The sequence below is a fragment of the Colias croceus genome, chromosome 29, assembly GCF_905220415.1.
Source record: "Colias croceus chromosome 29, ilColCroc2.1".
Classification (NCBI taxonomy): domain Eukaryota; kingdom Metazoa; phylum Arthropoda; class Insecta; order Lepidoptera; family Pieridae; genus Colias; species Colias croceus.
In genome coordinates this window covers 186,332-212,675 of record NC_059565.1, presented here as the reverse complement: position 1 = coordinate 212,675, position 26,344 = coordinate 186,332, and the positions used below count along the sequence as shown (strand labels likewise).

The 26,344-nt window shown below is 36.6% G+C and overlaps 1 protein-coding gene across 6 annotated transcripts in view; it reads right to left on the bottom strand.

Moving 5' to 3' along the window:
* The window catches only part of LOC123704315 (copper-transporting ATPase 1), a 53,630-nt gene that overhangs the window by 5,164 nt on the left and 22,122 nt on the right, over positions 1-26,344 (bottom strand). For all 6 annotated transcript variants that reach the window (XM_045652640.1, XM_045652637.1, XM_045652641.1 and 3 more), the window contains 26 exons: positions 25,604-25,721; positions 25,073-25,197; positions 24,441-24,568; positions 23,708-23,863; positions 23,150-23,220; positions 22,378-22,489; positions 21,363-21,523; positions 20,112-20,212; positions 19,461-19,589; positions 18,347-18,536; positions 17,475-17,572; positions 16,539-16,674; positions 11,126-11,266; positions 9,728-9,836; positions 8,910-9,069; positions 8,146-8,245; positions 7,671-7,865; positions 6,767-6,923; positions 5,864-6,014; positions 4,904-5,030; positions 4,167-4,302; positions 3,283-3,425; positions 2,580-2,672; positions 1,554-1,664; positions 762-911; positions 167-237 (listed from right to left, as the gene is read on the bottom strand). In XM_045652640.1, the coding sequence (XP_045508596.1) occupies positions 167-237; positions 762-911; positions 1,554-1,664; positions 2,580-2,672; positions 3,283-3,425; positions 4,167-4,302; positions 4,904-5,030; positions 5,864-6,014; positions 6,767-6,923; positions 7,671-7,865; positions 8,146-8,245; positions 8,910-9,069; positions 9,728-9,836; positions 11,126-11,266; positions 16,539-16,674; positions 17,475-17,572; positions 18,347-18,536; positions 19,461-19,589; positions 20,112-20,212; positions 21,363-21,523; positions 22,378-22,489; positions 23,150-23,220; positions 23,708-23,863; positions 24,441-24,568; positions 25,073-25,197; positions 25,604-25,721 (3,369 nt within the window). The remainder of the gene's footprint in view (positions 1-166; positions 238-761; positions 912-1,553; positions 1,665-2,579; positions 2,673-3,282; positions 3,426-4,166; positions 4,303-4,903; positions 5,031-5,863; positions 6,015-6,766; positions 6,924-7,670; positions 7,866-8,145; positions 8,246-8,909; positions 9,070-9,727; positions 9,837-11,125; positions 11,267-16,538; positions 16,675-17,474; positions 17,573-18,346; positions 18,537-19,460; positions 19,590-20,111; positions 20,213-21,362; positions 21,524-22,377; positions 22,490-23,149; positions 23,221-23,707; positions 23,864-24,440; positions 24,569-25,072; positions 25,198-25,603; positions 25,722-26,344) is intronic.

Here is a 26,344-nt window from a genome sequence, read left to right as displayed (position 1 = left end):
AAGTTTCACTTCTTACGTGTGTACACGCACACATTTTTTCTTTTTCATTGATTTTAGCAGCCGGGTTGTTATTGTAATATTTATTCCTGCAACTGAAAATCATTATTTATCTAGTTTCCTAGTTAATAGGTAAATAAGTAAATTATAAAATGATAATAAAACATACGTTTTGAGCAAGAGACTGGAACACACGACTGACACGGAGCTCATCGCCATGGCCGCTGACGCCATCCACGGCTGGAAATGGAACAAAATCACATCAAAATAGATCTATTTAAATAGCATTACGCGTTGCAAGGTAAAAAAGTATTTAGTAGATTTTACGTTATTTAATATAAGGATCTTTAGAAATATAATTTCATGAATTAATTTACATACATAATAAACTAACGTACTACTGAATGAATGAATGAATTAAACGAATGAACGATCACTCGTTTAATCGACAGTACCTAATTTAATGAAATAAATAAATATTTTAAAATCAATTATCATTGTCTTACCAAAAAACAATTTAAACACAGTCTAACTTTAAACCAGGGATCTGTCACTTTAATTGTTGTCTATGTGAAATACGACAAAACCAGATTAAAGAGAACCCGCGCTTAAAGTTAAACCCTGTCTAAAGTTTTTCGTGGTTAGACAGATAATAACTATCTAAATCGAAGAAAGAATGATTCATTTAAATCTTTACGGTCTTTCATTCGTTCGTGAATGAACGAAATAACGTTCGAATGAATGAACGAAATGAACAAACATACCTGTAATTGCAATCCAAACAGCGCAAACGCCCCGCTAGCTAGCGGTATTCCCAGTAAATTGTAAACTGACGCGAATATAAAGTTCAGCCTTATTCTTCGTACTGTTGTTCTAGATAGTTCTAGACACGCCACCACGTCTAGGAGATCGTTCTGGAAGATAATTATATTATAAGTGAGTTATTATTTACCCAGTATTAGAAGACAGGGTTAAAAGATTCAATTTCAAACTCAAACATTAAGAATAGAAGCAAATTTAAATTGTCATAGCATTTTAGCAGTTTTACTTTTTGCCTACCACCAATTTAGTTTGATTTTAGGTGACATTTTTATTGCATAATTTGAAATGTGATGAAAAGTAAGAAAAATATGCCTTATGTTACAGAGGGATAATATCGTTTTTTGATTTAATAATTTTCAAAAGCAATTTAGTCGTATTTGGCTGCTTAAAAAATATAAAATTCGATCGTTCTATTGAGACCACGGGCAGCTGAGTGGTAAGGCGTCACTCTGGTCACAATATGGCGAAAGACGCGGATTCGATTCCCGCTGAATCATCGAAAAATTTTCTATTCTTTAAAAATTTAAATTTACATATCTCTCATTATTTTTTATACTTTCATCTTAAATACTTCTGAATCAATAAAATATGTACAGTTTTGACTTTCCTACTATTTGATTACATGCATAGATTTACATCTACCTACTTCCACAAAAAAAAAATAATAATTTTTTTTTCTATGAAATTGATGTTCCATTTTCCATAATAATATTGTGGTCATCGAACCCACTTACCCTCATGAGCACAAGGTCAGCAGCCTCCACGGCCACATCGGTGCCGCTAGCGATGGCAATACCAACGTCAGCTTGCGCTAGAGCGGGCGAGTCGTTTACACCGTCACCTACCTGTTGATAATATGTATATAAACAAGTGATAACTGCGTTAAAAACAACCGACTTCAAACTTGCACTTGCAAAATTTACAAATACCTACAGACAAAAATGCTCATAAAATAAAAACTACTGGGCCTATCCGAATAAAATTTTTATGGGACCAATTCGACACCATCCCGCATCGAACAAAAAAAGAATCACGTAAATCGGTTCAGAAACCTCGGAGTAATCGGTGTACATACATAAAAAAAAAAAAAAAATATACCGGCCGAATTGATAACCTCCTCCTTTTTTTTGAAGTCGGTTAATAAAATAAAATAACTGCTCGAACGGTGAAGGAAAACATCGAAACCGACATTTCGAAGAATCAAAAGTTCTACGACATGTGACATCTACCAACCAGAATTTGGCCAATGTGGTGGATTATGCCTGTGCTCTCATAGGAGGCCCGTGTCCCAGCAGTGGGAACGTATATGGGCTGATAATGATGATGATGATAATGATGAAAATAAAATAAAACGATCTTTAGACAAAAAAATAAACACCCCTTTTACTATAAATTTATAAAGAATAGAAAAAATTCGATCACTCAGCGGGACTCGAACCCGCATCCTTCGCGCCATTCCGGGGCGGATGCCTCACCAACTCAGCCACTCGTGACCCGCCCGAGTGATCGAATTTATTCTATTCTTTCAGTTTTATGTGTCTGAAGGGGCACACCGCGCGCCGTCTATTGAGATGATTAACAACCATTTCAACCAATTTTTTCTATTCTTTATAAATTTATATTTATAAAGCATTTTGAATGCCATAAAACTAAAAATATAGATTCACCCCTTTTACTGTCAAAACTGGACAAAATTAAAACTGCGTGCCTACAAAGTACCCATCTCTCATAATTTTGATAAACATACAATATGCACTTACCATAGCAACTTTCTGTCCCTTCTCCTGCAACTTTTGTATCTTGGCCACTTTGTGCGACGGCAACACTTCCGCGTACACTTTTGTGATGCCAACCTGAAAATTAATTGTAATACAATTAAAGTTAAACCAAACTATTGTTATTGCCACGAAAATGACTAAAAATAATTCATATTCTTTTATGTATATTGTATTTTCCGCTTTTAAATAAAATAACACAATCTAAATAAAATATTTGTCATTGTTCAGTAGTGTCCTTGTCAGTTCATAGGTAAACACAGGATGGACAAGTTTATGTTGTAGTAAACTAATAATATGTGTGCATGTACTAGTGTACACACGTAAGAAGTGAAACTTCTCTATAACCTCATTTTTTCAAAAAATAATTTACTTTATGCAACTTTACAGAAATACGTCGAATCACGCGTGGTAGGGATAAGAAAAAGATGGCGCGTAACGGAAAAATGTCACGCGTAACGAAAAAATGTTAGGTACATTAAATTTTTTTCCAATCCCGATAAAGAAGTTTCACTTCAATAAAATTAGGTCTTTTGCAAAAATCTGTTTTTCGCTTCACAATAACGTTTTGTTTTCCACATAATATTACTTATTCGTTCGAATTAACAGCTACGCCATAACATGGCACTGAATCAAATCATTTATCGTACATTATATCGTTCGTTCAGTTGTTCATTCATTCACTCACCTGTCTAGCTATAGCCACAGCAGTTTTCCTATTATCCCCTGTCAACAAACAAACTTCCAAGCCCATTTTCTTGAGACAGTATACAGCGAGATGGGCCTCCGGCTTCACCTCGTCGGCCACACCGATTGTGCATACTAGCTGATCTGGAATTTGTTATTTTAACGTGTTTTATTATTTATTTATTTCTTAAGTCAAGTCAGTCAGTGTCAGTGTAATATAGTGAGTGCTTTTCATAAAGAACACAATATGAACAAAGTGTCTTCGCCTTAAATAGAGACAGTAAGAAAAGTGTTAATGGACACATTCTTAGACATACTTTACCTAGCTAATTAAGTTAGATTTATATTACTCATTAGCCTATAGTCGGCTAGATCGTAATTTTCAATAATGATACCTTAGGTTCATTATTTTAGGTAAAAAAAATTTCTTAAGTGTACCTACTGTTTTTTTATAATTTTACTGTGTGTTGTGTTATACATAACTTTTTTCTAATCATTTAGTATACTGTTTTCATAATTGTACTGTGACATGTATTGTCCCTGTTAAAACATGTATCTGCGTATTTTAATTAGGAAACTGTTTTTATAATTCCACTGTGACATATATTTCTCTGTTAAAAAAATGTCTCTGTATTGTTTAATTAGGGTATTGTTCATGTAATTATACTGTTTAGGGTACTGTTTTTATAATAATTCTACTGTGTCATGTATTGTCCCTGTCAAAAAATGTATCTGTATTTTTAATTAGGGTACTGATTTTGTGTTATATTGTAATTGGGGTACTGTTTTTGTAACTATACTGTGTTTTGTGTTTTTCTTTCCTTTCTTTTTTCGTAATTCTACTGTGTATTGTACTTTACAGCTTCTTCTTTCATTCGAACTCACCATTAATAGCCACCAAAACAGCAGTTCTGCCCAACTCCTCGTCATCACTGAGCACACTTTGCACCCGACGCGGCACGGTCACACCGTTACGGGCCATCCACTCTCTGTTGCCGATTAGTATTATTTGTTCAACCTCCTGTGGAAGGAGTTTAACACAAATCAAATTAAAAAATAATACAGAAAATAAATTTAAGTTTATGAAATTATTGTCACCAATCCTTTGATAAGTGTACAAAGTTTGAATTAAATCAGTCCGTTTAAAATGGGGCAAAATCGAGTCTAAAAAGTCATCGAGATAAGTGAAATTCCCTCAACATAAGTCGCCGTAAAAGATAAATAATAACTTTATTACTTACTAGCGGTCCGCCCCGGCTTCGCCCGTGGTACATATTTCACAATAAAAGTTAGCCTATGTTCTTTCTCAGGGTCTAAAGATTGTCTGTGTCAAATTTCATCAAAATCGGTCCAGTAGTTTATGCGTGAAAACCATACATATATACATACAAACCTTTCCTCTTTGTAATCTTATCTTATCTTAATATAAATCTCGTGTCACAATGTTTGTCCTCAATGGACTCCTAAACCACTAAACCGATTATAATAAAATTCGCACACCATGTGCAGTTCGATCCAACTTGAGAGATAGGATAGTTTAAATCTCAAATCGTTTTAGAGAAAGCGGGCGAAGCCGCGGGCGGTAAGCTAGTATTAGTATAGATACTTTTCCCCAATCTAACCTGATCGCTATCCGTCCGTATGATCGCATTCAGTCTATGTGCAGCTTGAGCGGAACTGAGCGCAGCATCCCCCTCCCCCTCTATGATGTCTACGGGTACTCCGTGCAGGTTGAACGACGATGTTTCTCTGTGAAATAATGATTAGAAGTTATTTTTTCTTTAGTTGATTCTTATCAAGATCAGTGATATATTCTGTGATGGGAAAAAACAATTTTAATTATTAAGTTCCATCTGCATTATCAACTTTATTTGCATTTATAATTCTATCTTTATCCGTCTCTATATCTAGTTTAGCATCTTTCTTTGCATCTCGTAGTTGTCTTCGCCTGTAATGTATATCTCTTCATCTATACAGGGAACGTCGTACGTACGTACGTCGTTGTACGTACGTACGTCGTCGTACGTACGCCTGGAATTTTATAAGTATTTTTTACGTACTCAGCGTATGCAAAACTATAACCTCCTTTGAGCTTAGTATACCAACAGTGGGACACCCGGTATATTTATCTGTGTCTTCATTTAAAATAATTTCTACGTCTACATTTCTATCTATATCTCTCTCTACCACTGCTACATCTGTTTCTACATCTACATTTATATCTTCATCTGTATTTACATTTTTATATATTTCTAGATCTACATCTGCTTCTACAACTACACCTGTACCTTTTTAATCAGTTTTGCATTAACATCTACCAATACATGTAAACCACCTTTATCTACATCTTTACCTGCATTTACATTAATATGAATTTCTACACCTACATGTACATTAGTATCTATATCTATCTCTGCCGCTGCTAAATTTTTATCTTCTTTTCTGTCTACACTTACGTCAGGGTCCTAATAAACAATTATTTAACTTAGTTTGGGACCCACTGTCGTACAATCATTGTTAATAATATAACAACTTATTGGACAAAATAAATTGATTTCATTTCATTTCAATATCTATCTTACCTGTCCCCCACCGGCGGCTCCCAGTCCGAGTCCCCCGCTCGGGGGCGAAGCGCCAGTTTAGCCCGGAGGCCGCAGCCCGGCGCCGCTGTGAAGCTGCGGCAGTGTGCGCGGGGCTCTTCGCCTACTACTGCTGTACACCAGCTTACTATCGCTGTACGGTGTGAAATGGGCACGTAAATAGGTAGGTATTTAGGTAAATGGTATTTAGGATTATAAATAACTAGCTGCTCCGTGCGGTTTCACCCCCATAGCTCCACTCCTGTTGGCCGTAGCGTGAAGATATATAGCCTTCCTTGATAAATGGGCTATCTAACAAGAATTTTTCAAATCGGACCAGAAGTTCCCGAGATAAGCGCGTTCAAACAAACAAACTCTTCAGCTTTATAATATTAGTATAGATTACGCGAAAGTAAAAAAAAAAATTGTTGATGTCTTTTTAAAATGTGCGCCATTTTCGATATGTATAATTTTTCGAAAAATTGGTAAAACTTGAGCAGTCCGTATTGCAATTGCACGGCTTGTGTTTTACAACTAAACATTTATATGACAACTGCTCGTCTTGTACATGACAACTGCTCGTCTTTTGTAGCTGTACAGCTGCAGCTGCGTGTATGACACTTCCACACACTCTCGTATGACACTTCCACACACTCGCGTATGACATTTCTACACACTCACATATGACACTTCCACTCACTTGCATATGGCCTTTCCACACATCTGCAGCGCTCACACACTCACCCACTCACACATCTGCGTGGCTCACACACTCGCCCACGCACACATGTGCGTGGCTCACACACTCGCCCACTCACACATGTGCGTGGCTCACACACTCGCCCACTCACACACTCGCCCACTCGCACACTCACACACTCGCCCACTCACACACCGCCCACTCACCGGACGCGAGGGGGTGCTCCGAGCTGAGCTCCGCGGCGCGCACGCAGGCGAGCAGCTCGCGCAGCGCGCGCGCCGAGCCCGTCAGCAGCGCCACGCGGGCCACACGCGCCCGACCGCGCGTTATCGTGCCCGTCTTGTCGAATATCACCGTCTTCACCTGCACAAATATACGCTAAACTGAGAAAAAGAACCTAAAATATACATGAAAAGGCAAAATAAAGAAATAATATCACCTAAAACATACATGAAAAGGCAAAATAAAGAAATAACATCACCTTAAATACATAAAGAAAGGCAAAACAGAAAAATCCGTCTTCACCTGCAGAAATATACGCAAAATTATGAAAAACACCTAAAATACACATGAAAAGAAATCGCTCACGAGCGATAAAACCGCTCTTTGTACATCTCTATTATAAGCTATCTTAACTATATAACAAAATTTATTTCTGTGTATAAAGAGAGTATTAATTAATTTATTCATGAAAAGGACGAATAGAAGAAATAACATCGCCTAAAATACACATGAAAAGGACAAAATAGTTCAAAAACGACAAAAAGATTCGTAATTAAAAAACCGTTAAACCGAATTTAATTAAAAAACACCATGAGTATGGTGTTTTTTAATTAAAGTCCATAATCATGGCTGTGACGACGACAATAATGACGGCCGTGACCACGATAATTTATAAAAGTGACTGCGACTAAACTGAAATTCATAAAGTGGGATTTTTCGGATTACAACACTTTAACTCAAAATCAAACATTTATTAATTATTCCATTAGACTTCATATAAAAACACTTTTGAGTCATAACATTTTAATATTTACCACCGATTCGAAAAGCAGTATCTATGGAAAAAAGCAGGCAAGAAAATCCAACAACTCAACGACCGTGACATACCTTATGCGCATGCTCCAACGGCTCAGCGCCCTTGATCAGCAGTCCCAGCGCTGCGCCCACGCCCGTGGCCACCATCACTGCCGTGGGCGTGGCCAGGCCCAGAGCACAGGGACATGCTATAGCTAGCACTGATAGTGCAAAGTGGAATGACGTTTGCACTATTAGTTCCCAGTCAGAGAAGTGGCGGTACATTGGCTGTGGAATAATAAAAAATTGAGAAGTTAGGTTTATTTTGGTTTAAATTCGTTAGTTCAACAGCAATGATTTGTAGTAAGTTAGTAACTGTTCTAAATCCACAATATCGCGCCATATTGTCACATACTAATGAAAATCCAACCTAAAAAAAACATAAATTCACATTTTTCAAGATATTTTTATAAACATTATTTTCAGTCCACTAATGATTCGAAAGGTCGGTGTGAAAGAATAAGTAAGAAACTCAATAGTTAATAGTATTTTGTGATTATAAACTTACCGGTGTAATACTTTTTATCGTTGATATGTCTATCGCACCGCTGATCATCCAACAAACAAGAGTCAGTACAGATAGGAAGACTACGATTGGTACGAAATATCTGAAAACATTTATTTTATTTTATTAGAGGACATATAAACCGTTTGCTCCTCTTTTCATAGTGATTTTTAAAACTATCGTTCATTCATTCACTCACTCAATAGTGTTCTATGAAAGCGAAAAAGTGGCGCACTACTTTAAACTTAATGCGGAATATATTCTCAAGTGGAATATAAATATTAATAAGTTAACTTATTCATTCACTCGGTCATTCTGCAATTGTATGTTATTAAGGCATGAAGAAGATGATAAGAAAATGAAAAAACCTTCATTCATACACACATTACAAACTTTTACACAATAACAAAGACACGACGGTCGAATAAACTAGGTACTAGACCTGTTCTATAGTCGATCGAGTGTATAACAAATATAGTAATCAAGTACCTAAAACAGATCAAAATCCCACTTTATTATATTATGTGTATATATTGTTGACGTTATACGGAGTTTGACGTTAAATGGAGTGTCGTTATATAGAGTTTACACTAGTGAAATTTAAATGTATGTGATAGTATTATGTAATTTAAATATTATAATATTATGATTATATTGCAATACCTGCATAAGGTTGCTAATATGTAGAAATGTATTGGTAAGCAATAAATTATTTGAATTTGATAATTCATTCACTCATTCACTCATTCACTCATTCACTCACTGACCCCGCGATAGTGTCGGCCAGGCGCTGCACGGGCGCGCGGCTGGTCTGCGCGTCCTCCACGAGGCGCACGATCTGCGCGAGCGCGGACGCGTCGCCCGTGTGCGTCGCCAACATCACCAGCGCGCCGTGCTGGTTGATGGACCCGCCCAGCACTAGCGAATCTACACACGCACGTGTGCTGTGTTATGCTTTATTGTACCAATCAAACTTAGACAACATTTGATACGATAATAACACACATATTGTACGATTATGTACCTAATCGTACAGACAATGCAACTACCCGGAATACAATCCGTCGATGTTGCACCTTTTATTATAATTAATTATTTGAACATAAAATATAGTTAGTTCGCAGTCGGATTCCGCACCGGGCTGAGCTCCATAATAGATCATCAGCTCATCTCATCCCATCAGTCCATTACAGTGAATTAATAAATATCTCAATTTATCTCAATCTCATACCTTATAATTTACCCCAACCCCCAACACATATATATACGAAAAGGAGGCCTTATTGCTCAAATGCAATCTTCCAGGTAAACCTGTTTTGCAAGGAGTGTTGAACGTTTACGTGATGGCGCAATAAAAAACATCGTCTAAATAACTAAGCCATCATAAAATAAATATAATATAAAATTATTGTTGATGTTACTGCCCAGTAACAGCAAATCTTTGCACATAGATCTATTAGTTGGATATTATCGGATGTCATTAACGCATCTGAACTATACATGCAGTTATATTACGTATATATATGTTATCTAGCGAAATCACTTCCATATTAAACATTATTAAACTAATTTCTAGATCACCTACCTTTAGACTTAGGCACAGGCATAGACTCTCCAGTAATTAGTGATTCATCACACGTGCTCTGACCAGATAGCACTTTACCGTCTACTGGTATTTTAGCTCCTGGCACTACCTGAAATATATTTAGAAGAATTTTACAATTTACTTAACTAATATTATAAAGCTAAAGAGTTTGTTTGAACGCGCTAATCTCAGGAACTACTGGTCCGATTTGTATAATTTTTTCGGTGTTAGATAGACCATTTATCAAGGAAGGCTATAGGATATTTATCATCACGCTAAGATCAACAGGAGCGGAGCCACGCGGGTAAAACCGCGGAGCACAGCTAGTTTTATATAATATCGTCAAGATGAAACAATTTTTTGATGTGCATGATGAACATATATAGTCTGGGATACATCGCCCATTTTTGCGAGTGATTACTATCAAGCTAATTTTCCGTGTGTAGCTTTATTTTGAGGAGACGCCCAATAATTTCCTGTACGGATCTCTCGATTGTGGTAGCTAACAGAGGTAACAAGGATAAAATATGTCGATTCTATGGTTCTCAAATATTTATTACTAACAGATTTTTTTTTTGTTCAATCTCAAGATAATTATCTAAATTATTCGAAAAAATATTTGTCCTACAAAATCTATGGTTTGATCAAAGAGTCCCCTCTTTCCAATGTGTATCGATAACGAGGTCACCATAAATGATTACTAACCAGCAAATTTTTTTTTGTTCACTTAGTTAATATTTATACAATTCAACAGACATATTGTCCTACAAATTGCGTGGTACGTTATCCCGGTCCTACGCTAAAAAGTTGTAGTACAGATCCTTGATATAAAAATAATTACTATCAAGCTGAATCTTCGTGAATAGCTTCGTTTCGATGAGTCGCCCAACTATTTCCTATGCGAAAATTCTCAATTGTGGTAGCTAACAGAGGTAGCAATGATACAATATCTCGATTTGATTATTTTCACAAATTTAAAAGAAGTTAGAAAAATTAATAATCGTCAATCTCTGCCAGCCATCTGGTTTCGTAACATATTATGCGAAAGCTTAGCATGGGATCAGAACAGAGTGGTAAATGTTAAAGATATGTAATGACGATTCGTAAATGCTAACAGTTAACAGAAGTCTAATTGAATAAATAAATGTTTGAGTTAGAGTTGGATCGTGCCGTGTGTGAAAATAGTCCTGAAATAGAAATTAAAGATTTATTAACGGATTTTAAACGCGATTTAACGCGATAAACGGGGAGACAGCCTCCCCGTATAATAAATAAAATAAATAAAAAATAAATCGCGTTTAAAATCGCGTTTAAAGTCATTTCTAAATGTATAAACACGCGTAAAATCTAACACCAAAAAATACTAATTGTCGTCAAATATTTAAATTTTTCTCTCACCTTCAATATATCCCCCCTCTCGACCAACTCTACCGGGATACTCTTCTCCGCAAGTTCATTCCCCTCACTGTCCAACGTCATGAGCACAGCTTCCGTCGGTTTTAAAGAGAGTAGTTTGGATAGAGCTTCCGAGGTTTTGCCCTGAAAAATCAATAAATAGTATAAAATATTATGGTCGTTTTTTCAGCGTCTGTGTGTCTGTATGGCTAGATCTTTAAAATTACAGAACAGATTTTGATGGGGATTTACTAAATAGTTGTTTTTAATAAATGTTTGACGTGTCGTGTATGAAGAGTCGAGTATGAAGTGTCGAGTTTGAAGTGTTGTGTTTGAACTGTCGAGTTTGAAGTGTCGTGTATGAAGTGTCGAGTTTGAAGTGTCGAGTTTGAAGTGTCGTGCTTGAAGTGTCGTGTTTGAAGTGTCGTGTATGAAGTGTCGAGTTTGAAGTGTCCAGTTTGAAGTGTCGAGAATGAAGTGTCGAGTTTGAAGTGTCGTGTATGAAGTGTCGAGTTTGAAGTGTCGTGTATGAAGTGTTGAGTTTGAAGTGTCGTGTTTGAAGTGTCGTGTATGAAGTGTCGAGTTTGAAGTGTCGTGTATGAAGTGTCGAGTTTGAAGTGTCGTGTATGAAGTGTCGAGTTTGAAGTGTCGTGTATGAAGTGTCGTGTTTGAAGTGTCGTGTATGAAGTGTCGTGTTTGAAGTGTCGTGTATGAAGTGTCGTGTATGAAGTGTCGAGTTTGAAGTGTCGAGTTTGAAGTGTCGAGTTTGAAGTGTCGAGTTTGAAGTGTCGAGTTTGAAGTGTCGAGTTTGAAGTGTCGTGTATGAAGTGTCGTGTATGAAGTGTTGTGTTTGAACTGTCGAGTTTGAAGTGTCGTGTATGAAGTGTCGAGTTTGAAGTGTCGAGTTTGAAGTGTCGTGTTTGAAGTGTCGTGTTTGAAGTGTCGTGTATGAAGTGTCGAGTTTGAAGTGTCCAGTTTGAAGTGTCGAGAATGAAGTGTCGAGTTTGAAGTGTCGTGTATGAAGTGTCGAGTTTGAAGTGTCGTGTATGAAGTGTTGAGTTTGAAGTGTCGTGTTTGAAGTGTCGTGTATGAAGTGTCGAGTTTTAAGTGTCGTGGATGAAGTGTCGAGTTTGAAGTGTCGTGTATGAAGTGTCGAGTTTGAAGTGTCGTGTATGAAGTGTCGAGTTTGAAGTGTCGTGTATGAAGTGTCGTGTTTGAAGTGTCGTGTATGAAGTGTCGAGTTTGAAGTGTCGAGTTTGAAGTGTCGAGTTTGAAGTGTCGTGTATGAAGTGTCGTGTTTGAAGTGTCGTGTATGAAGTGTCGAGTTTGAAGTGTCGTGTATGAAGTGTTGAGTTTGAAGTGTCGAGTTTGAAGTGTCGTGTATGAAGTGTCGAGTTTTAAGTGTCGTGTATGAAGTGTCGAGTTTGAAGTGTCGTGCATGAAGTGTCAAGAATGAAGTGTCGAGTTTGAAGTGTTGTGTTTGAACTGTCGAGTTTGAAGTGTCGTGTATGAAGTGTCGAGTTTGAAGTGTCGAGTTTGAAGTGTCGTGTTTGAAGTGTCGTGTTTGAAGTGTCGTGTATGAAGTGTCGAGTTTGAAGTGTCGAGTTTGAAGTGTCGTGTTTGAAGTGTCGTGTATGAAGTGTCGAGTTTGAAGTGTCCAGTTTGAAGTGTCGAGTTTGAAGTGTCGTGTATGAAGTGTCGAGTTTGAAGTGTCGTGTATGAAGTGTTGAGTTTGAAGTGTCGTGTTTGAAGTGTCGTGTATGAAGTGTCGTGTACGAAGTGTCGTGTATGAAGTGTCGAGTTTGAAGTGTCGAGTTTGAAGTGTCGTGTTTGAAGTGTCGTGTATGAAGTGTCGAGTTTGAAGTGTCCAGTTTGAAGTGTCGAGAATGAAGTGTCGAGTTTGAAGTGTCGTGTTTGAACTGTCGTGTTTGAAATGTCGTGTATGAAGTGTCGAGCATGAAGTGTCGAGTTTGAAGTGTCGTGTATGAAGTGTCGAGTTTGAAGTGTCGTGTATGAAGTGTCGTGTTTGAAGTGTCGTGTATGAAGTGTCGTGTATGAAGTGTCGAGTTTGAAGTGTCGAGTTTGAAGTGTCGTGTTTGAAGTGTCGAGTTTGAAGTGTCGTGTATGAAGTGTCGTGTTTGAAGTGTCGTGTATGAAGTGTCGAGTTTGAAGTGTCGAGTTTGAAGTGTCGAGTTTGAAGTGTCGAGTTTGAAGTGTTGTGTTTGAACTGTCGAGTTTGAAGTGTCGTGTATGAAGTGTCGAGTTTGAAGTGTCGTTTATGAAGTGTCGTGTATGAAGTGTCGTGTATGAAGTGTCGAGTTTGAAGTGTCGAGTTTGAAGTGTTGTGTTTGAACTGTCGTGTATGAAGTGTCGAGTTTGAAGTGTCGTGTATGAAGTGTCGAGTTTGAAGTGTCGTGTATGAAGTGTCGTGTTTGAAGTGTCGAGAATGAAGTGTCGAGTTTGAAGTGTCCAGTTTGAAGTGTCGTGTATGAAGTGTCGAGTTTGAAGTGTCGTGTATGAAGTGTCTTGTATGAAGTGTCGTGTATGAAGTGTCGAGTTTGAAGTGTCGAGTTTGAAGTGTCGTGTATGAAGTGTCGTGTATGAAGTGTCGAGATTGAAGTGTCGAGTTTGAAGTGTCGAGTTTGAAGTGTCGAGTTTGAAGTGTCGTGTATGAAGTGTCGTGTTTGAAGTGTCGTGTATGAAGTGTCGAGTTTGAAGTGTCCAGTTTGAAGTGTCGAGAATGAAGTGTCGTGTTTGAAGTGTCGTGTATGAAGTGTCGAGTTTGAAGTGTTGAGTTTGAAGTGTCGAGTTTGAAGTGTCGAGTTTGAAGTGTCGAGTTTGAAGTGTCGAGTTTGAAGTGTCAAGAATGAAGTGTCGAGTTTGAAGTGTTGTGTTTGAACTGTCGAGTTTGAAGTGTCGTGTATGAAGTGTCGAGTTTGAAGTGTCGTGTTGGAAGTGTCATGTTTGAAGTGTCGTGTATGAAGTGTCGAGTTTGAAGTGTCCAGTTTGAAGTGTCGAGTTTGAAGTGTCGTGTATGAAGTGTCGAGTTTGAAGTGTCCAGTTTGAAGTGTCGAGTTTGAAGTGTCGTGTATGAAGTGTCGTGTTTGAAGTGTCGTGTATGAAGTGTCGAGTTTGAAGTGTCGAGTTTGAAGTGTCGTGTTTGAAGTGTCGAGTTTGAAGTGTCGTGTATGAAGTGTCGTGTTTGAAGTGTCGAGTTTGAAGTGTCGAGTTTGAAGTGTCGTGTATGAAGTGTCGTGTATGAAGTGTCGTGTTTGAAGTGTCGTGTAGGAAGTGTCGTGTATGAAGTGTCGAGTTTGAAGTGTCGAGTTTGAAGTGTCGTGTATGAAGTGTCGTGTATGAAGTGTCGAGTTTGAAGTGTCGTGTATGAAGTGTCGAGTTTGAAGTGTCGTGTTTGAAGTGTCGTGTTTGAAGTGTCGAGTTTGAAGTGTTGTGTTTGAACTGTCGAGTTTGAAGTGTCGTGTATGAAGTGTCGTGTTTGAAGTGTCGTGTATGAAGTGTCGAGTTTGAAGTGTCGAGTTTGAAGTGTCGAGTTTGAAGTGTCGTGTATGAAGTGTCGAGTTTGAAGTGTCGAGTTTGAAGTGTCGTGTATGAAGTGTCGTGTATGAAGTGTCGAGTTTGAAGTGTCGAGTTTGAAGTGTCGTGTATGAAGTGTCGAGTTTGAAGTGTCGTGTATGAAGTGTCGAGTTTGAAGTGTCCAGTTTGAAGTGTCGAGTTTGAAGTGTCGAGTTTGAAGTGTCGAGTTTGAAGTGTCGAGTTTGAAGTGTCGTGTTTGAAGTGTCGAGTTTGAAGTGTCGTGTTTGAACTGTCGAGTTTGAAGTGTCGAGTTTTAAGTGTCGTGTTTGAAGTGTCGTGTATTAAGTGTCGAGTTTGAAGTGTCGAGAATGAAGTGTCGAGTTTGAAGTGTTGTGTTTGAACTGTCGTGTATGAAGTGTCGAGTTTGAAGTGTCGTGTATGAAGTGTCGAGTTTGAAATGTCGTGTATGAAGTGTCGAGTTGGAAGTGTCGAGTTTTAAGTGTCGAGTTTGAAGTGTCGTGTTTGAAGTTTCGTGTTTGAAGTGTCGAGTTTGAAGTGTCGTGTATGAAGTGTCGTGTATGAAGTGTCGTGTTCTAACTGTCGTGTATAAAGTGTCGAGTTTGTAGTGTCGTGTATGAAGTGTCGAGTTTGAAGTGTCGTGTATGAATTGTCGAGTTTGAAGTGACGAGTTTGAAGTGTCGTGTATGAAGTGTCGTGTTTGTAGTGTCGTGTTTGTAGTGTCGTGTTTAAGTGTCGTGTATGAAGTGTCGAGTTTGAAGTGTCCAGTTTGAAGTGTCGAGAATGAAGTGTCGAGTTTGAAGTGTTGTGTTTGAACTGTCGTGTATGAAGTGTCGAGTTTGAAGTGTCGTGTATGAAGTGTCGAGTTTGAAGTGTCGTGTATGAAGTGTTGAGTTTGAAGTGTCGTGTTTGAAGTGTCGTGTATGAAGTGTCGAGTTTTAAGTGTCGTGTATGAAGTGTCGAGTTTGAAGTGTCGTGTATGAAGTGTCGAGTTTGAAGTGTCGTGTTTGAAGTGTCGAGTTTGAAGTGTCGTGTATGAAGTGTCGTGTTTGAACTGTCGTGTATCAAGTGTCGAGTATGAAGTGTCGAGTTTGTAGTGTCGTGTATGAAGTGTCAAGTTTGAAGTGTCGTGTATTAAGTGTCGAGTTTGAAGTGTCGTGTATGAAGTGTCGTGTTTGAAGTGTCGTGTATGAAGTGTCGTGTATGAAGTGTCGAGTTTGAAGTGTCGAGTTTGAAGTGTCGTGTATGAAGTGTCGTGTATGCAGTGTCGTGTATGAAGTGTCGTGTGTGAAGTGTCGAGTTTAAAGTGTCGTGAATGAAGTGTGAAGTTTGAAGTGACGTGAATGAAGTGTCGAGTTTGCAGCGGCGTGTGTAAAGTGTCGTGTTTGTAGGGTCAAGTTTGAAGTGTCGGGTTTTTAGTGTCGTGTATGAAGTGTCGAGTTTGAATTGTCGTGTATGAAGTGTCGAGTTTCAAGTGTCGAGTTTCAAGTGTCGTGTTTGAAGTGTCGAGTTTGAAGTGTCGTGTATGAAGTGTCGTGTTTGAACTGTCATGTATGAAGTGTCGAGTATGAAGTGTCGAGTTTGTAGTGTCGTGTATGAAGTGTCGAGTTTGAAGTGTCGTGTATGAAGTGTCGTGTATGAAGTGTCGAGTTTGAAGTGACGAGTTTGAAGTGTCGTGTATGAAGTGTCGTGTATGCAGTGTCGTGTATGAAGTGTCGTGTGCGAAGTGTCGAGTTTAAAGTGTCGTGAATGAAGTGTGAAGTTTGAAGTGTCGTGAATGAAGTGTCGAGTTTGCAGCGGCGTGTGTAAAGTGTCGTGTTTGTAGGGTCAAGTTTGAAGTGTCGGGTGTTTTTTGTAATATTACCTTAGCAATATGCTCCAACCATCGTCCCAGAGAGACGAAAACTAGCAACATTGGAGGTGTATCGAAGAAAGTCAATGGCGACGTGTCTTGTTGCAACACCATCGCTGCTATCACCACGCTTAGGGAGTATGCGTAACTGAAAAAAAAAATATATTTTGCATCAGGGATGCTCGTATTTAGACTGTTTTTATGCTACAATGCGAAAGAGCATATCCCTGGTGCGGCGTGTGCGGGACAGCCCCAATGTAATCATGCGCTGTATAGCGAGTCGGTTCGACTGCTGGTATGTAAACCACTGCTGCAAACTGTCTGCTGTATTGTAGCAGTGGAGTGCATTCCTAGTAGTCATAATAGATTGTAATAAATTGTATGTTAAATTGTATTTTTACTACATAATTTTTAAGTTATTAATTGTTACTAACAAAATGAGTCCTGGTTACTTGAATAAATGAATGAATTATTATTGAATGTGATTTTTTTAAAGAATTGTAAAAATTCAATCACGAGGCGTGATTCGAACCCGCTCCAATGCCGACGCCTGACAGAATTTTTCTGTTCTTTAAAAAACCAAATAAAATAGTTTCTTTCTGCCTTTTTTTTAAATTAGTTAAGTTAGATGCATAGTTTTCGGAATCTTGAAGTTAAGAAGAACGGAAAACATTAAGCATAAAGAAAAGCGGACGTAAAAAAGTAAACATAATATAATTTATACGGATAGTATCATTGAAAGTCGTAATCAACTCATCTAAATCAGTTCAGTAAAAACTAATATTTTTATGGATTCCGTATTTCCCGAGATTATCGCGTAAATGCAAACAAAACCCTCTCTTCATCTTTAAAATATTACTTCAGTAATTCCCACACATTCACAATGAAGCAGAAAAAATGTTTTATAGATAAATAAATACTTAAATGAAACTGCAAAATAATATATACCTTATAGTGGTAGTCATAGAGATCAAAACGTCCATATTGGACGTGCCGTGACGTAACGCCTTGTACGCTTGCTTGTAAAAGTGCCAACCACCGATAAACTGGAAAACAAACAAATGTTTATTTGTTTTTACGAAATCAAGAGACTAATAAATTAAGAATATTTGTTTTTGTGTGGATACCGATAACAAGTAAACTCACAAGACTCACAATCGTCTAAAAGGTGGAAAAAATATGTCCGAGCGGCCTTTTATAAAATATTCATTGTAATTATCACCTTATTATAATTATATATGTATATCAGAAAACTATGCCTAATGTACATTTAGGCAGAGTTTTGCTTCGGACAAATTCGAATCTTGTTGTTTGTAGGATGTCAATGATGTTACTCTTATAAGTAACTAGATTTCCACCCGCGGCTTCGCCCGCGTTTGCAAAGGAAAACCCGCATAGTTCCCGTTCCCGTGGGATTTCCGGGATAAAAACTATCCTATGTGTTAATCCAAGTTACCCTCTATATGTGTGCTAAATTTCATTGTTATCGGTTCAGTAGTTTTTACGTGAAAGAGTAACAAACATCCATACATCCATACTTAAAAACTTTCGCCTTTATAATATATATTAAGATATTAAGATTTTTTAATAGAAAATAGTGATAGTTACACCGCTTCTAACTCCAGAAAAATTGATTTGATTTTTGGTGTAATTCCGACTTTTACTAATGGGAATAAGGTTGAATTTATTTTGATTATTGACCAACAAGCTTAGACTGTTTTTTAGTTCGTTTTTTAAATACGTTTAGGGATACCTTAAACTTCATCATTTTATACATGTATCTATTTCTTTATTGACAAAAATACCTAAAAATCTCATACCTGTACAGGCGTTGCCAGCGCCCACATAATAAGATTCTCCAAACTCAACCCAGGTAATACACAGCACATGTTCTTGTGTCCATTTTCATCGTCCCCCATGATCGACATGAAATATATCATGGCCGCCATGCACGGGGCACCGAATATTAGTGACACTAGGAACGCGTTCCGCCATTTTCTTATTTCCTCCCTGTTGGACAATTTTACTGATCATAAAAGAAATGGGCAGATACTGTATCCCTACATAGTATAAAATAAATTCGCTTTCACTGTCCCAATAATATCCCTATGTGTGCTTAAATCTTTAAAACTACGCAACGGATTTTGATGTGATTTGTTTTAAAAGATAGTGTGATTCAAGGGGAAGGTTTTAATACATAATTTATTAGTTTTAAGGTAAAACGGACGAATCCAGGGCGGAAAGCTAGTAATATTATAAATGAGCTAAATGGAATATATCATGGTCGCCATGCACGGGGCGCCGAATGTTAGTGACACTAGGAACGCGTTCCGCCATTTTCTTATTTCCTCCCTGTTGGATAAATTTATTGAAGTAAATGGGAAGTAGCTTGATAGTAAATTGATATACGACGTCACATGATAAAATTGTAATTATTTCTAATATATCGTTTGTATAACTTAGTAAAGTTAGTAAGAAGTACAATTAAAAACAAATACTAATGAGTAATAATAACTTAACTTTATAAAAGAAATATATTTGCCCTCAAATTGTCAATATTTCATTCAGAGAATTTAAATAAGACTAACCTTTCAAATACAAAAAAAACATCAGCATTAGTTCACCCAATCAATAGTTCTAAGGTAACAAAAAAAAACAGTCGAGTCAGAGCTCTTTTTTAGAAGTCAGTTGAAAAACAAAAAAAACCATATTCGTTTAACTCAAAGTATCTGTAAGTAGCTGTAAGTACCTTATTTTGTAATCTTAACTGGCTCATAATTTATGTATTAATATATTGAGAAATGTAATGCTGTATTCAAACTCAAACATTTATTTATTCAATTAGACTTATTTAAAAGCACTTTTGAGTCATCATAACATTGTTTAACATTTACCACGAATAAATAAATATATAAATATCATTATAATACTCACTTATGTTCAAAATAATTGCTCGCATTCCTCTGGTTCGTATTCAGTACTGTGGCTTCGAACCCGAGACTGTTCACAGCGTCGCAAATTTTCCTAGCCCCTATTATTTCCGGATCGTATTTTACTTTGCCTCTGAAATAAATAAAAAAAAGTATAAATCCTGATTCACAATAAACAACTAATCACAATCATAATAAAAAATTGTCCGCTGCAATACTCTGCCTACGCATGCATTAGGCAGAGTTTTCTTATAAATAATAGTAATAGACTTTGAACATTACTGCCACGGAATAAGGTGTCAATTTCAATGAATGTTTTATACAACACCGCTCGAACATCTTGACGACCTTGTTATAGTCGACTGTGAGTCTGGTTACACAACTAGTATGTTATAAAATCGTGATAAATACATTTTATATTTTTTACAAATAGTTTTCTGACATATATTTTACTCATTTACTTAACTACATATAAAATTAAGTATTGATAGTCATTTTTAAGTGCAGCTCAACTTATTATCACAATCTACACTAAGAAAAGGAGCCCAAACTTAATTTAAAGTTACAGGTACAGTTACAAAGTTAAAATTAAATCTAACAAAAACAACCTAAACTTAAGTTAAAGTTACATTTAAGTAACTAACTTATTACTCACTTGCAAGTAGTAAGTGCGACTACACACGACACAACACCGTTCAGTTTGAGCACAGTCTTTTCAATTTTGCTAACGCAAGACGCGCAGGTCATGCCTTTTATCTGAAAAAAATAATGTTTGATTAAAAATGAATATTTATTATTACCCTTTAATAAAACTATACACGGGAAACTTATTGCTAATTTATACAAAACAAAACAAGAAAAGTATTTTTTATTAGGCGGGCCTTATCACTTAGAAGTGATCTGAATGATTCTGAGTGAATATCTAAGGTATAGATGAAAAAATGTACTAGATCAGAGAGCCTATTACAGCATTAAGGAAATGGCAGATGGAAATCCATGGAGGGTTGATGCGTAAAAACCACAGGACAGTTCTTTGGCACATTATGATATTACATGCAGTTACACATTTTTAAGATTAAATTGTAATATTGACATGATTTTAAAAGAGTAACTATGCAGTTTCTTGCCGGTTCTTCTCAATATACACTGTTTCCGAATCTGTAGTAAATTTTAAAAATATGTTATAACGGTTCAAAAGTGCTTTTATAAGAAGTCTAATTGAATAAATAAATGTTTGAGTTTGAACCAACTCAGCGAATGAGTGAGTGATACCGAGCAACGAAATGTTGGAATGATTTGCCTCCACCATTGCGTAATAAATGCAGTGTACTAAGCTTCCGTAATGAATTTAAGAAATCCATTTTACATCGGCAAATCAATCAACATTAGTTGCTTGATTCGTTAGCGTATGATTAATAATTTTTCTAATTTTATACTGCTATTTTCTGTTATCCTTATATAAATATTTAACTTATTTATTAATAAATCATATTATTATTATTTCTTTTGAGTTATGAATTTTGTTTTGTTTTGATATTTATGTAGTGTATATATGTGTATAGGTATCTATTTTCATTTATTCATATTTTTCATTATCTGCCACTATGGGCGTCATTTGGGAACATGGGAACCACTGAAAATCAGTGCTGCAGCTCTTAAGCTGTAGAATTCCTGAGTGGTGTCCCTGTTCAGCACACAGGATCACACCTAATTAATATAAGTTTTATATCGTAATTTCAATGTGTTTTTCTATTTAATTTCTGTTTTATTTTTATTTGTCTTTAAGTGTGTGTTGAATTAAATGTCTTTTCTTTCTTTTTCTTTCTTTCTTTCTGATTGCGTTATCATCAGACTAAACTCAGTCAGTGTGTGACTTTCATAAGACCCAACTCAGTGAGTGACTCACCGCCAGCGTGACCTCCCTGGGCGCACCGCTCTCACTCAGCACGTCGGCCGGGAAGCCCAACTCAGTGAGTGAGTGAGCGAGAGCACTAGCCGATATCTTGCGCGGCTCGTAACGGACTTCCGCTTTCGCGGCTAACAACGCTACTGCTATTGAGTGGACGCCTGTGGGCAAATATGTTATAATTAATTCGTAATAAAAATAATGTACAGGTGTATATCAATTTGCCAAGCAAAATTCAATCTTACAAACACGTCACCATCACATAATTTATTATAAAAATTTCAATACAAATAAAGTTAATTTTCGTTATGCAGGTCACCAAATTGTTGCCAAGCGAAATGCTACCTTATCTCTTGCATTGACATATTTTCGAGCAAAATTTATTATACATAAAGTTCATATCCGAGATTATTGCAAAGCGAAATATCATCTTATCTTCCAAAACGTGCCCAGCAAAATTCAATCTTAAATCTACTCCTCTACCGTACCATTTCTCATACAGATTTCAATACACATAAAGTTAATTTTCCCCTATCAACATCGACACAATATTGGCATGCGAAAATCTACCCTATTTCTATACGTTTACCGAATATATTCGTGCAAACTTTCAATACATATATATAATGTTCAATAATCCAGATATTTGCCAAGCGAAAAACTACCTTATATCCATACATTTACCGTATACTTTTGACCATATATTTTCGAGGTTCCGAATTATTGCATGACAATAACTTATGTGCCAAGCGTAATTGTACCCTATTACCATACACTTAACGTATACTTTTGACCATATTTTCGAGATTCCGAACGCACGGCTAAGCTAAACAGGCAAGTGCATAATTACCAAGCGAAATACTACCCTATCTCCTTACACTTAACGTACACTTTTGACCATATATTTTCGAAGTTCCGTAGTATTGCATGACGAAGCAAATTTAACTAATTGCTAAGCTAAACTGCCAAGTACTTTTTTGCCAAGCGAAATTCCACCCTATCTCCATACACTTACCGTATATTTTCGAGCAATGCTTCTCTATAGCGGCGACACACGAAGCGCACGTCATACCGCGCACTTCTAGCGTGCACGTTGATATCTCTTCGGGAACGGGGGATATTGTACCCTGCAATTCATTCATTTATTAATAATTTGAAAAAAATAAGTATTGTAATATTACTTTTTGAAGTGAAACTTCTTTATCGGGGTTGGAAAAAAATTTAGTGTAACATATATTCGTTACGCATGACATTTTTCCGTTACGCGCCATTTTTTCTTATCCCTACCACGCGTGATTCGACGTATTTCTGTAAAGTTGCATATAGTTAATTATTTTTTGAAAAATAAGGTCATAAAGAAGTTTCACTTCTTACGTGTGTACACTATTACACACACACATTTTTTTAATTCTTATTTGTATCCCACTGTAGTACTATAAACAACTAGATTTTAAAGGTCGTCAAAAACGTCTGAGCAGCGTTGTATGAAATATTCATTGAAATTAACACCTTAATTCGTGGTAGTAATGTTCAAAATCTATTGTATGTCTTTTGAGACAACTCTGCCTATAATGCAAAGGTAGAGTTTTGTTTCAACAATTTTTGAGCAAGATTGTGAGTCTAGTATAGTCTATAATTGTTTATTGTAAGGCTTAACAGCTGTACTTTATAGGACGTCGAGATTATTTATTAAATTTTATTTATTGAAGTAATTAGCTGAAATAAAAAAAATATAAGTACTATGATCAATTTAAAGTCCCTCGAATGGAATAAAAATAAATACCTACATTAGTTTGAGCTCTGTTTTTAACCGGTGACTTTTTGGCGCCGTCACCTGACGCTTGATCGTGCTGTGTATCTGAAATTTACAAAAAAATAATTTATACATTGATATTTTTAATTTTTATTGATAATATTTCCGAAGTAACATGACAGATTTAAGATGTATAGATGTTAATCTAAAGTACCCAATATTAGAAATCTCAATTTAATTTGTGTTTCTGTTGGTTTATTTCTAATTTGAGTTTAAGTTAGAGTATGAGTTGGATTCTGAGTTTAATTTAATGTACTCGAGATGTGTTTTTTCAGGAGTGTACTTGAGTTATATTTTTATTGAGTTTGAAGTCAATTACATTTACATATTTTTGTAAAATTAAATTGAAATACTGACATGATTAAAAAGAGCAACTATGGAGTTTCTTGCCGGTTTTTCTCCGTAGATACTGCTTTCCGAATCGGTGGTAAATGTTAAAAATATGTAATGACGTTTCAAAAGTGCTTCTCGAAGAAGTCTAATTGAATAAATAAATGTTTGAGTTTGATTTAAATTTTGAGTGTTATTTTACCTGTTTCACCTACAATCTCGACATCGAAACCCAACGAATATACCGCATCTGCCAATTGACGCGGCGTCACCGATCCGCGCGAGTGTGTGACGCTAGCCTTGTGTTCGGAGAGACTGACGCTAGCGCGGATCACGCCTGGCATCTCTTTTAGAGTGCCTGGAATATAAAAAAATATAATAAATAACTAGTGATGGTATGAAGAGGCATATTTTAGAATATTTTTTCATATTTGTAAGGATTTAAAATAAAAACCTAGTTAATGCATTTTAAAAATCATTTTACCATTACAAATTTTTATTTCATTTAACGTGCTTGCTGTAAAACGTTGAAACTCGAGACGAACAATAAAATTAATAAGTTAAAAAGTTTCGTCTCGCGTTTAAAAAGTTGATTTAAAGTATTTTTCTAATTGCTGAAATTGCGCTATTTAACAATTTTTGAAAATCAAATTAAATAATTCAAAATCATTTGAAAATTCAAATAAATATGGAATACTTTCCTAAAAAAGTAGTGCATACTTATTTCAAATAATTTATACCCAAAAACAAATGTTCAGTAAAACGTCAAAATTTTCACTTCAACAACAAAATTTCTCCTCCTACCCTCAATAGTGTTAATACACGATTGACACGTCGATCAGTAGATCCTTAGGTATCTGTCGCAGTTTTCTGTGTGAGATAATACAAAATTTCGCACTTTTCTGTGAGATAAAATAACAAATTTCTCCACCTACCCTCAATAGTATTTACACACGACTGGCACGTCATCCCCGTCACCGCCAACACGGTTTCTTGTTCCGGCGGCCCCGCGCCCGTCATGTCGATTAATAGATCCGTTGGTATTTCGCGGGGGAGCAGTTTTCTGTGTAAGATAAATAAATAAACATACGCTTTGAGGTTAGAATATACGTCGTAGAAATTTAGTACGTACACACACACAAATGCGCAATTTCACATACACACAAATGCAAACGTTCATACGCTTGAATGCGCTTATACGTCTGTGTGCATCCATGCGGTTGTGTGTGTGGACACACATGAGTATTTATTTGTACCTACATCATACGAAAAATGCTCATTTTCCCCATTTCTATTAGCATACAATACAATTAGTCCGCTACGTTAAAGCTAGTTTCAAATAAATAAAGTAAAAACGTTTTAAAGCTTTAAGCTCATTATATTATTCTGACTTTTGCAACTGGAAGAAATCGCTATTTAGCGATAAGACCGACATTTGTTTTAATTTATAATTAAATTAAGTTCCTAGTTATTTCAGAGCAATAGAGTATGAATAAAAATAAAATAAAACTAAGTAAAAACGAATGCCAAAGAAACAATACAACATAAGCTTAGCAGGAACTACTACCTGGTCTCGTCACCACCGTCCGCGGGCACTTCGAAGCCCATATCCTCTATGTGGGCCCGGATAGCTTCCGCGGAACAAGCGCGCGGGTCATATCTGAAGTAGCCCGCGTTTTCTGATAGCTCCACCTGCAAACATACAAGTTATTTGGAAGTTATTACGAGAACTACGCAAGTGCGTTTTTTCAATGTACCTACAAAAACTACGCGAAAAATACGTCTGCTCTTGTAAATAATGTTTTTTATTCGTCACGCCTTTTTTATTGGTGTAATGTGAGTATCCTACAGAAAAATATGTTTTATTAATTTAAAGTATTCCTTCAAAAAAACAATAAAAAATATTTTCCACTATATAATATTTTTGTAGGAAACCTGCGATGAATTACAGCTGAAAATAATCTTTAAAAACGTGTGGGTTTGGCAAATAATTCTGATCATTGATAAACTTAAAAGCACTAATTAGACCGCCGGTCTTTCGAGTAGACCTCTGGTCTTTCGATTAGACCAACAGTCTTTCGAGTAGACCGTCACCCACCTTGACGTACGTGACCCCCGGCAGCTCCGCGACGGAGCCCTCTATGCTCTTCACGCACGACTGGCATGTCATGCCATTTATCGGGACGCGTATCGAGACAGGCTCCTGGGGTGGGTCCCTGGAAAGAATGGAGAAGAACAATTAGCTTATTTTGTTTCTGTATGGTTTTAATAAACTAATACAAATAAAAGAGCGTATATGCCGAGCACACGCGTGTCTGAAGTGAAACTTCTTTGGCAAGATTCGAATTCGATTTGGCACGTAACGTTATTGCCATGACGCAACCTTGGATTTTTTTTTTTGAAGAAAAAACGAAACGTTGATAAAATTTTACGAAAAATACAAAAAACAAGGAAAAATGTATTTTATTTCTATAAATTTTACAACGTATTAACCTAATATTACTTGCACATCCATACTAATATTATAAATGCGAAAGTAACTCTGTCTGTCTGTTACTCAATCACGCTTAAATTATTGAACCAATTTGCATGAAATTTGGTATGGAGATATTTTGATACCCGAGAAAGGACATAGGCATACCTTTTATTGCGAAATATGTTCCACGGGCGAAGCCGGGGCGGACCTCTAGTTATCCATATCTAAGTTTACATAAATATATCGACTAATATGCCCATTCACGGTAGGTAAGTCACGTATGTTAAATAAAGCTGAGTGTTCATTAGCAGCTAATATTGAACAAACATTCGTATATTTTACGAATGTTTGCACGCTGATGAT